Below are 12375 nucleotides of genomic sequence, written 5' to 3'. Positions count from 1 at the left end.
CCTTAAACGCAAAAGCCACATTGAATAAACTCCAGGGTTTTGAGAGCTGCAAGATATGAAGGGAGGGAGGGAAGGAAAGCAACTGTAACTTTAAATGCATTCTCCAAGCTGTTGGCTGGCATTACTTGGAGAAGTAATTGGAGAAATGTCTGCTACAAGTCAGCTGACAGGGTGGTGGGGGCTTTAAGAGCCAAACAATATGTGTGAAAGAGCTACATGTAGCTTCCGATCAGCAGTTTGGCCACCCCTGCCTTGGAAGATGAACAGCCTTGGTAAAACCCATCAAAGTCTGGGTCCGGATGACCAGTATAAACTGCCTCAGGGATGCCCCACGACTGGACCGAAAAAGTGCATTCAAATAGGCATATCTGGATCCCGCCCTCACCCTATCCTTACTGGTCATCTTGCCGCCTCAAAAAGCTACCATATACAAAGTGGTAGCAAATCAGCAGCAAATTGGCAAGATGCTTGCAGGGTGCCTTTCCTGGCCATCGTAATGGCCAGGGAGCACCCAGGAAGCAGCAGACAAGTGCATGAACAGTGTGACCACTCCTCGGGGGGGCACATAACCCATCCCCATTCCAGTGGCAGGCTGCACAGCTGCGCCCCATCTGACCACCCCAGGATGCTTCTCTTTCCACCAGCTTACTTCTGGGATGGGAGGCTCCATCCCAAGCCAGCCATCTGTACCCAGCCAAAAATGAACGGGGAGTAGAAACTAGGAACTCTGAGCCACTCTAGGCATTCTCTACCAATTTGACCATCACTATTGAAGGAAAAAATATGAAATGGGAAAGAGTCATATGGGGATTTTTGAATTCTCCTTCAGGGGATGGTGCAAGGTATAATGCTCAAGAAGCCATACAGTTACACTTTTTTTTTTTTTAAAGAAAATGCATTTTTAAAACACTGTATTGAATATTTAACAATAGGGAACATGGAACAGATTATACTTAAATGCATCCCTTCCCTATTCAAGCTCAGTCTTAATTGGATTGGAAAAACAGGATGGCTGCTTGGAATCAGCTATCACAAAACCAGGAAATCACATGCTCTGTCTCTCCACTAATGCTGGCAGAAGTGGCTGAGTGATGCTATTTGGAAGGGAAAGAAATTCACGAAGCAGAGCTGAAAGGAGGCACTTTGGTATCCTCTGGGAACCAGAGTGATGGTGTTTCAAAAAGATTCTGAAATTAATCTAAGGCCTCGTAACAATTTATCTGTCTAAATGTCAAATCACCAGCAAAGTCTAATTGTCTTTGAAACTGAGATAACCCCAGTGACAATATGTATCTGTGCTCTGTGCAGATCTTGTTCCATCTTTTGACTGAATCCAATCTTTTTTCTATTTCTTTTCAGCTTGACATGTTCAATGAACTGCTAACTTGCCTTGTCTCACCCTGGTGTAGCAAAATTTTTGAACTGAGAAATAATATCGGATCATCTTTTTAATCTCACAGCAGCAGACACCATTGCATGACCAATTCTACTCCACTCTGACCAAAAGCATGTCTGCAGATTAAGTGGTTTCTGTGAGGGTCAGCAAATGTATGGGTGGAGAACTCTGTTCTGAACACCAGCAGAAGAATCCCTGATTTCTAACAAGGCCCATCCATTATTTTAAAAGTTATTATTTTGTGATTAATTATGTTTGATAAGCTCTCTATTCTTCCTAGTCTGCTTGAATTGACCTCCATTCATTTGAATTGGTCCTCAGCTGCATTGCATAATTGCTAGAAACCTGTTTTAGTGACCATCAGGCTAATAGTCAAAGGGTGTTCAACCTCTCAAATCCAAAAGAGGGAGCAAAAAAAGCCAGTGGCTGCATCAGCCTGACACATTAAACACAATACACTCTTACATGCAGACCTTGTTCCATAGCACATCCACATGCTTCCCACTTCAAAGTCATTTGTCCATAATTGCCCCTCATTTAGATAGCACATCCCTGTTTTGAGAGTTTAGTACTTGGGAGTTGTTCTTACATCTTGAGAAAATTCTCAGCATGTCAGGATTCTTGCACAATTAATATTTACTTTCATGCTGCTATCTGTCTGTAGCATTCTCTTTCCACACACATTTTAGTTAATTTTTTTCAGTAGTAAATAAAAGCAGAAATGCCTTTTGCAAACAATTCATGGTTGTTGTCATTTTGCACCCAAGAGAGAACAGTACTAGGAAAAATATGAAATTGCTTTTTCATAAAAGTTTGCAACCACTACCAATTTCATAGTAGTGGAATAGCTCACCAGTGAGAGCTACAGACTCTAGTATGTGTTTTCTGGTAAATGCTCATGAAATATATGTGTTGTTATGATTAAAGTAATAGTATAAGTAAGTACACAGCTGGGCTTAATCAAAGAAACTGTTCTGGTATTTGATCTGCTGATTTCAGCTCCTGCTCTTCTAACAGGGAAGATCCTTCTGGAAAATGTGAAATGTATTCACAATGGAGGTACCTTTGCCTGGAGATGGACGAATTCCACGTACATACAGAGAGAGACAGGATGAGAACATTGTGGGTTCCTTTTAGGGCAGTGATGATTACTTGCAGATCTATAGAAGAAGGTGGGGTCCTGCCTGCTAACATGATCATCTTTACTTGGTGGCTGACTTTGAACTGCCTTCAGTGATTGAAGAAGAATGATTTAATACTCTGGAGGAAGTGGTACTTCTGTCTCTGCCTCAGCTTTTTGCGGATTATGGGGATCCAAACAAGCCCACACACAACCAGCATGAGTCCAAGTGACAGGAAAGCTGGCCCACACAGTTTAAAAGCTTCCTTGGTCATGGATGTTACATTTGCAGTAGTGAGGCAGGTCAGGCTGGTGATAGCCATACCAAAGAGGAAAACAGCTCCTCCCACTGACAGTACAATAACAGGCTTGTGGTAAACATCCCACTTGTTCCGGGGGTTGTCATTCCAGATGGACTCACTGCGTGAGCTGATGCACAGCGTGCTGGCTGTTTTGCTGGGCAGCAAGTCCTTGCACTCTGGAGACTTCTCTCCTTCCTCCATGCCTTTTGCTTGGATTTCCATGACAATCAGCTTTAGAGGCTCAGAGGATTAACACCTGCAGGAAAGGTAAAAGGGGATCAAGGCAAATGCTATTCAGATTTCCATAGACATTGTTCTTTCATCTTCCCCTCAAATAGGATCAGCTCACGCTAGTAAGCCACCCCCCACCCTAATACAAGGCTGACTGTGGAAGAAAATGCTTCTTGTGGATCTGAGGAATCTGAGGCAGAAGTGATTGAAGAGCTGTGTCTCTGCCATCACCTCCATCCACATCACCAGCCCCTGCCAGTTTGGCACCATGATTAACAAAGGGTAATGAACTTGCTCTGCTCCTACATGCTCTGACCATGATTAACCTCTGTCCAGTTGCTTGGCTTGGCTTATATGCTCACTCTTTCTGTCGTGCATGAAGTCTAAACAAGCAAGTTTAAGCCATTGTCTTTGTTGTGGAAGATCTTAGACAGAAACCTATCACTGGAACATTTTTTTTCAAGGAGGGTGTCTAAAAATTGAAGCAAATAAAGGTTTATACAAAATACATTCAAGGGCTATTTGGCAAATTAAAAACTAACCATTCACCAGGTCGGCACTGTGGATCTGATGGATCATGTTCTTGGAAAATAGCCAATATCACAATGTTTTTAAAAAAAAGAATGGAGGGGGCACAGGGAAACGATACATTTTTACACATGCCTCAGATGGCTGTCTGTCAGAACAGCTGTGGGGACACTGCAGGGCATGATGGGGAGGGGAAGGGAGACGTGGAGCTGCTGCCAGCCCATTGTAATGTAACTAAACATTTGTTCAAAGAAATTGGTAAAAAGGAATATTCTAGACAGAATTGTTAACTAAATAGAAGAACTAGCTTGCAACCTGTGGTTCCCTATGGCATTTAACTACCTTTAAAATTTTGTTTTAGGTAGGAAGAGTGTCTTTTTTTGGAGATCCCCTCTCTTTAATTTAAAAAAGATTTATAAACTCAATCACCATACTGACATGAAAAATGCCTATTATGGTTTAGAGTGAAATAACAATGAGCCATCGAAAATTGTTCAGCTCTCACACTAAATGTGTTTAAATGCTCATAAGGTTTATAAAGACAACAAATAAAACATGTAAAAATTCAATATAATATTTGCCTATTCCTTCAGCGATTGGTCCTTTAATAAACTCAGGGATCTCATACAGTGTCCTTAAAATAGAATTCATAAACAGTTTCACTGGGCTACATATGCCTCCATAGTAGTGTATCAGCTTGTGTAGAACCCTCGAAGACCCAAAAATGCTAAAGGAGTCCAGAGTTTCTGAAAGAGAGAATACAGGACAAGCCTGATCGGAAACAGAACTTGTGAATCATTTGCATTGATCCGAAATTTTAAAAATATGTACTGTGACTGTGAAGCAGCTTTAATGAGAGATCAAGCTGAAGAAGGATTGAAACCATGGAAAGTCCCAAGAGTCAGTCAGGACACTTACTTTTGTTTATATATATATATGGAATTTGCTCACAAACTGCTTACAATTCTTTAATTGTGTCAACTCACAGGAGTATAAACAGGAGTTATCTGACAGATACTGTATATTTGGACACAAAAAATGTTTCACAATGTACCTTACCAAAGATTTCTGAGTAAATCGAAACATCCATGTGCCCTTTCACTGACTGGTCACTGGGTTAAAAAGAAGCAAATAAATGAACAGTTTTTGCAGTAGTGGAACGTGAGCAGTGGAGTCTCCCAGTGTTCTGTGCTGGAACTTGTGCTATTTGTATATTCATAAATAACCTGAAACTGGTGGTGAACAGTAAGGTACTGAAGTTTGTAGATTACACAAAATTATTTGGGAGTAACAAACACAATTAGGTCCAAAGGAACCTTTCCATTTGCTGTGAGTTTCTCAGTGAATCTGTTTGGCACTTCAAGGCTGCAGCAGCAGCCTCCCGTCCCAAAGTAAGCCGGCATAAAGAGAAGCACCTTGGGGGTGGTCAGACTGTGAGGTGGGTGGGTCAGGAGAGGGCTCTCACAGCAGCTGCCCTTTCAAGGACAACCTCTGCCAGAGCTATGGCTGACCCAAGGCCATGCTAGCAGGTGCAAGTGGAGGAGTGGGGAATCAAACCCCGTTCTCCCAGATAAGAGTCTGCACACTTAACTACACCAAACTGGCTCTCCACACCAAACTCCCCATCCTCTGTGTGCCTTTCCAAGTGCCAAAACAGCAGCAGTGAGGCATGGGAGGTGGCCATTTCAGCATTTTAAAAGATAGGCGGAAGAACAAGAACATTGCAGCTTGCGATGCTATGAACCCTATTGGGACTGGGCCTTCACAGCATTTTTAAACTGATGTAAAATGCTGGTGGTGTCCCCCATGTAGACATGAGAAAGTCATCACATCTAGTTTGGCCTTTATTCTGGTGTGCCTGCACAGCAAGACATGTCCATGCAGACACATAGTTACCTAATTATACCAGTTTAACCAACGCAATATCAAGTGTTAGGTCTCCATCATATTTCTCAAATCTTCATTTCCTCATTAGCTACCATAGCCAAAGGGGTTGGGGAAAATGTTGCCGTTCTTGCTTTCACTGTCTAGAACTACAGCTGGTGACAGTGTGTGTGTGTGTATATGCAGGGTAAAACTGCAAACAAGAACCCACATCTGCCTCTTTTATTGTTGCTGTAATGAATCCTGGGAATTGTAGATATATGAGTTTCCTGAGAATATCAAACATTTCTGGTTGTCTCTTAAAGCTGCAGTTTCCTATTGCAAAGCAGAGGGTCAACAATAAAGAGATAGAATAAAGTTAGAGTCTAGTAGCACCTTTAAGACCAACGTTTTATTCAAGCTATAAGCCTTTGTGTGTACAGACACACTCTTCAGATACAAGGAAATGGGAGAAAAGCATTCTGAGTTGATAAAATAGGGCTGAGAAAAAACAAATTAGCATATAACATGATGTAGACACCTTGAAACAAAGGTAGGTACAACAAGCAAAGTGCACAGTGACAGATCCAATTAAGGGTAAACAATATTTGAAACAAATATGTCAAATAAGTGTAAAAGAGAAACTTTTCTAATTGTGGGAAAGTTAACATTATTCCTATCTGCCTCCCCTCCCCTACATCAAGGTAAGAATTGCATATGTTGTTCTAAATTATATGCTAATATGTTGTGTCTGAAAAAAATCTATTCCGATAGATAGATAGATAGATAGATAGATAGATAGATAGATAGATAGATAGATAGATAGATAGATAGATAGATAGATAGATAGATAGATAGATGGATGGATGGATGGATGGATGGATGGGTGCATAAAAATACAAAGGATGTATAAGTGCTTACAGAGGATGTATGGTCCTTCTTGGTGAGAATGTGCTCAGTAGATGTAATGATAAGAAACTGATATCCTATTTTGTTTTTTCCCTTAAACCCTGTCTATAAATTGGAATGCTTTTCTCCCATTTCATTGTATCTGAAGAAGTGTGTGTACGCACAAAAGCTTATACCTCAAAAAAACTTTCTTGGTCTTGGTGCTACTGGGCTCTAATTTTATTCTGTTGCTTCAGACCAACACCACTACCCACCTGGATCTATATTAATGAAGAGATGTTTACTGGTGGGGGGGGGGGAGGGGATTAGTAATGAAATGCAAAATCCCCAGTCAAACCTGTGCACTTTCCAGTCTCCCAGTAAAGGCTTTCCTGTTTCTTTTGCTTGTTTTCCTGCTCCTTTGCTGCTGGGATCTGCATCCCTTATGCATTGGTGACTTCTTTTTTTTCTTTTTCTTTTTTGCAATGGCACTCTTGAAAGTGTCAGATCAGTTTCAAAATAACATCATCTTTGTTGAGGGGATGGTTTGGTAGGCTACAGTCTTACTGAGATATGTGACATCTACCACATTGCAAAGAGTAGTGATGTTTATTTCATAGCCTTGATACAGCTCCCCTTCCCCCCAACCTGGAAGCTAGAAAGCATGTGAGCTTTGCTAAAATACATCCTTCTGTACTGCAGTGCAGCATAGTTTTGATCCAGCTTGCTAGTTTCCCCAGATGCAAGCCAGACAAGAGATCCAGCTATTCTTCTCAGTACATGCCAGGTTTGGCCTTTTCCTGCCTGGCTTTCCTCAAGCTAAGCAAAGTAGACAAGAACAGAAGGCTGTCACGCCATCTAGAGCAGGGTGTCAAACATATGGCCCATGGGCTGGATCTGGCCCCCAGAGGGTTCCAATCAGGCCTGGCAGCAACTAGTCATTGTCTACTTCCATTTCCCTTTGATTGGTGATCTTGAACTTAGACTTCCCACATAATAGGCTGATATTGACCACTGTACATGGCTGTCTCTTTGTGCTTGCACTGCCACATAGAAGTGGGGCAGCTTTGTAGATAAGCACATAGCCCTCAGTCTGTGCTATGATGCCTTCACATGTTCTTGACCAGCACATGAAGCAACTTAAGTACAAAAAGCTCACAATGCCCAGCTGCTTCATGTTTTCCTCTGGGTCTTAGGCTCAAAGCATTGACCATGAGATCTCTGTAATGAACATCAATAAATCAAAAGTAGGTTTGCAATTTATAGATGTGCACACCTGAACAACACCTGATCTGCATATTCAGGATTGGTAGAGCACAAACATTGTCTGCAGTTGTTTGATGCAGTAATTCATAGCAAGAGGTGACATTTATCAGAGACTGTTAAACAAAATATTGCAAGTGTGCTAATGTTTTAAGCATGTTTTATTTTAAGTAAAAAATATTTAATTTGTTTGTCTGTGCCTTTTATAAAGTTTATATGTCTGCCACCTGGCATTACATTTTATGACATCCATGGCTTGACCCAACAAGGTCTTATTTATGTCAAATCTGGCCCTCATAACAAATGAGTTTGACAGCCCTGATCTAGAGGGACATTCCTCTCTTGTCCCAGAACTGCAGTCTTAGACATGTCTACTTTCTCCCAGAATCAATGTGCTTAGCCTCAATTGTTCTTATCTATATTTTCCTTGAAAGAAAAGAGAGACGATTTCCCATTCTAACTGGTTCACCCAAGCTGCTGTTTCCCCATCCATTTAAGAGGTCTCCAAATTTTGTCTGACTCCCAAGATTTTCAAAACATTTATAACCTGTATCTCAAAAGTAACCTTTAGATCATATAGGATTGTTTGCTCTTAAGGGCCATTTCTCTGCACAGTAGTAATGTACTGCTCAAGTATCTTGCTAGAAAGACTAGCTTTCTTCTTGGCAGCTGTGCTCCAGTGGTTGAGGAGATGCACCTTGCAACATGCCCTGAGCACACCTAATTAGAGACCAAAACCACCAGGACACTAGAAATGTAATGTATTTAAAGAGTGGAAAGCAAGGGCTGTACAAATCTTGCAACAAAGCTCCAGTTGCAAACAAGTTCCTCCCATGGGCTTCATGAACTGATGAAGAGCAGGAAGGAAGGTTCCTACTAAAACGGGATAGAAATAATCCCATATGCTAAATGGGCATTTGCCTGATTAGCCATTTCCCAAAGTGGGTTTTACAGAGAGGGGGCTGGTGATCTTTCAGAGAGAATTCCTTATCCTTTTGGGAGTTGGAAAGAAACATCTGCAGACATCTTTCTGCCCTATATAACTTCTCTACATGCATCCATGGCAGAACTAACAAGAATCAAGGAAATATGACAAATGTATTTATTATTTCCATTTGGTTTCTTTCATTTCTGCAAGTGAAGAAGAAGAAGAAGAAGAAGAAGAAGAAGAAGAAGAAGAAGAAGAAGAAGATGATGATATTGGATTTATATCCCGCCCTCCACTCCAAAGAGTCTCAGAGCGGCTCACAATCTCCTTTACCTTCCTCCCCCACAACAGACACCCTGTGAGGTGGGTGGGGCTGGAGAGGGCTCTCACAGCAGCTGCCCTTTCAAGGACAACCTCTGCCAGAGCTCTGGCTGACCCAAGGCCATGCTAGCAGGTGCAAGTGGAGGAGTGGGGAATCACAACCCAGCTCTCCCAGATAAGAGTCTGCACACTTAACCACTACACCAAACTGGCAAAATAACAATGAAAACATGCTTCATTTGGTCAGTGCTTGATCTTGCCATGAAGGAAATGATGGTTGAGAACCAATGGGCCTGCAGTTGGATAAACTGGCATGAGAGCTACCCTTGACCCTGGCTGGACAAGGCCTGAATGACCTGGAAACTTCATCACCAGACAACTTAATCACAATTTCCTTTTTCCTAAGAAGACGTGCCCATGCTATGACTTGGGGAGATCCTTCACATATGGGATGAGGGCAGTTCCATCCATCTGCTTCCTGCTCTAGGCTCAAGGTGGCCATGTCTTGCTCAATTCGGCTTTGAAATAATGATATTAGAATCATGGCCAGGCAGTTCTTGCATGAAATTAATATGTTAACTGCTGATTTGTCAAGAAGGGACTATGAGCAGCATTTTGGCACCCCCAAATCCATGAAAACCAGAGCTCAGTGCTGGTTCCTATAGACTGACACGGTACCCACTGATTCTAAAGAGTGGCTGTGCAACAAGGGCTACCTGTCACAACACCTGCACTGAGTTTTGTACACTCCCTTTAGAGGTGCCTCAGGAAAACAAGTCTTTCCCTGGGACATTTCCCATGTTCCCAACTGAATCCTGATGGGCAGGTATCAGATCATTGGTCCATCAAGGCCAGTACTGTCTACTCAGACTGGCAGTAGACAGTAGATTGGCAGTCTGTCTACTCAGACTGGCAGGTAGAAGTCTTCAATGTCACCTATTACCTAATTGTTTTAACTGGAGATGCCAGGTCCTTCTGCATGCCAAGCAGATACTCTACCACTGGGCCATGGCCCCTCCTCTTACAGCATAAGTGTAGCATAATCATTACTCAGAGGTTTCACTCCTGATCCAGACTGTTTGCCTACACTGAAGACTGCCGTTATGCTAGTGAATACAGATAAGTAGCTTCACTTATTTCAAGAGGAATTCTCTCTTTGCTCATAGCCCCTCTCTATGCAAGCATGAAGTGAATTTTGTGCAATTTCCAAATTTAATGTGGTGACTCTCTTAAAAAAGAAATTGAAATCAATTATGGTTATTCTGGAGCAGACAACTAAAACCTCCAACTCCTATAGGATCCTGTGAAGTCTCTTACACCAGTACATTTGAGGGAATTTCAGGGCCCCCTCCTGCTACCCATTACAAAAAAGCACAAGCTTCCTGCATCACAACAGCAAGTATGACTACTTACATGACCAGGGGTTCCATGTAGTTGGCTCACTGCTGTGTGCAGACATAGAATGTGTTCTAAGTGGATGTCATGATTTCCTAAGTAGCTTCACTCCCAGCCTCAGATATCCTGTCTGATATCATCTGCATTGAGCAGCTCATAAACCATGGAGCATATTCCAGCTCAGATGAGCTCACCCGCCTAGCAGTTAATGGCTTGCCTTAACCCTTCACTTTCTGAAGTTCAATACATGGGATGAGCTGCAGTACAAGCTGCCTCAATGCATGAGCTGTGGCTGCACAGTCAGGAGAACAGGAGTAAAGATTTGACAGTTTCAGCACAGCTTAGACAAAAGAACATCAACATACAGTTTGGGGGGTGGTTCAAAGGAAACAGGACATTGAATCTTATAAAAAATCCTCACCAATGATGTGATCACAAAGTTATCAAATAGTTTCCATGCCTACAAAATGGAAACAACTTTTAGGTCTTGGTTGACATAACTGGGTCTAGGAACTGGTAGCATCTAAGGGAAGAGAACATGTGCACAGTCTGAATTGAGAAATCACCTTGAACTCAGCTAGAACTAAATAGACACATCTCAAATGAAAAGTTTTATTTCACATTCAGAACCATCCCATAAAGCATGGAATATGCTTGCTATGGTTTTGATAGTTGTCTAGTTGTAAATTAAAACATGCACAGCAAAAGCAGAAAACATATAGGACATGTGGACACACTGAGCCCAGCCCAGGTTTAGGATTCATCAACCCTGGAGAAAGAAAAGGAAATATATATAATGTGCTTCCATAACATCTCATTCATTTCACTGCTTTCTAATGACAAAATATATCAATAAAAAGTGCATCTGTAAAAAACATGTATCCATATATTGATACATGGACACATGTTTTTAATACAGATGCAAACTTTTTATTGAAATATTTTGTCATTAGAAAGTAGTGAAATGAATGAGATGTTATGGAAGCACATTATATATATATTTCCTTTTCTTTCTCCAGGGTTGATGAAACCTACATTTCCCAGAAGTCTGCCATGAAAACATCATGAAAGTGATGTCACTCCAGAGTCGGAAACAACCGGTGCTTGCACCTTTAAAGTATTCAGGTTTCCTTTTATCTCCCCAAAGCTGCAATTGATCAAGAAATAGCCAACATTATGCAGAGATATAAGAAGCTACAAACTGAATGTAACTAGATGAATTCATTCAATTGTCTCCAGCCTCAATGGTTTTATTACTGGGCAAGCCCCACAACACATGTGATTTTGCCTCTGCAATACCTTGTAACTTCCCCTGTTGTACCATTGTCCACCAAACTGAGGCCAATTTTATTTTGTACCAATATCAGTTAAAATCAAATGGTTAGGAAATGATGTTTCCTAAGTAACATATCCCATTGTTCAATTGCTCTTATTACAGATAGGAAGATCAGGAGTATTTACCTGAAATTTAAACTCATTGCTTTTCATAACTCTCAGTGGCATGCAAGAATCTGTATTTCACTTCTCATTTAATTTTAGAGACTGATGTTGATTCTTCACCCCCCACTAAAACTGCATTGGATGACCTGCTTGGGCAACATTTGGAAAAGACTGACATGTTTCATTTGATGTGGTAGGAGATTAATCTTTTCAGCATTGGTGGTGTCTGGGCAGGGGGGCACGAGGGAGATGGTCTGCAGCAGAGGTAACTAAGGTGTGGGGGAAGGTATCGATGAATTTCCTGCGTTGTGCATGGAATTGGACCAGATGACCCTGGAGATCAGTTTTATGATTCTATTATTCTAATTGGGTGAAAGATGGTGTGATTTAGCAGCAGGGAATGGAGGGAGTTAATCAAAGCAGAATGTGTTCAGAGGGATTTGGAAGAGTCTCCCCTGAATGGAATGCAAAAGCTTCGGAATGGCTGGCAGCTAAGTGGGCGCTTAGTTCCTGGGGTCATTGTAACACACCTCTCTACATCATGTGATGAACAATTGACATTAAGAGTTCCTTAGGAAAGCTCATACTGCTTCACTGACATTTTAGATTGAATGATCCAGTTTTTTTCTGGCTTGAAACTATTTGTAAGAATATCCTGGAATGCATGGAAGTGGACCAACAGGAGATGGAAGTCAGAAGC

General features: G+C 41.6%; 1 protein-coding gene across 1 annotated transcript; it reads right to left on the bottom strand.

Moving 5' to 3' along the window:
* Window positions 1–2533: 2533 nt before the first annotated feature.
* Window positions 2534–10356, bottom strand: PIRT (phosphoinositide interacting regulator of transient receptor potential channels). Its single transcript, XM_060252935.1, has 2 exons — window positions 10254–10356; window positions 2534–3074 (listed from the first exon to the last, which is right to left on the bottom strand). The coding sequence occupies exon 2, from the start codon at window positions 3038–3040 to the stop codon at window positions 2627–2629; it is 414 nt and encodes a 137-aa protein (XP_060108918.1). The 5' UTR covers window positions 3041–3074; window positions 10254–10356; the 3' UTR covers window positions 2534–2626.
* Between the last annotated feature and the right edge of the window lie 2019 nt (window positions 10357–12375).

The sequence above is a fragment of the Heteronotia binoei genome, chromosome 13 (genome assembly GCF_032191835.1).
Source record: "Heteronotia binoei isolate CCM8104 ecotype False Entrance Well chromosome 13, APGP_CSIRO_Hbin_v1, whole genome shotgun sequence".
In the NCBI taxonomy this organism is placed as follows: domain Eukaryota; kingdom Metazoa; phylum Chordata; class Lepidosauria; order Squamata; family Gekkonidae; genus Heteronotia; species Heteronotia binoei.
The sequence above is the reverse complement of the archived record's forward strand: the minus strand, read 5'-3'. Positions and strand labels throughout refer to the sequence as shown.

What these genes read in the sequence shown, in the direction of transcription:
- PIRT (XM_060252935.1), bottom strand. Translation starts at nt 3,040, where the DNA reads ATGGAAATCCAAGCAAAAGGCATGGAGGAAGGAGAGAAGTCTCCAGAG.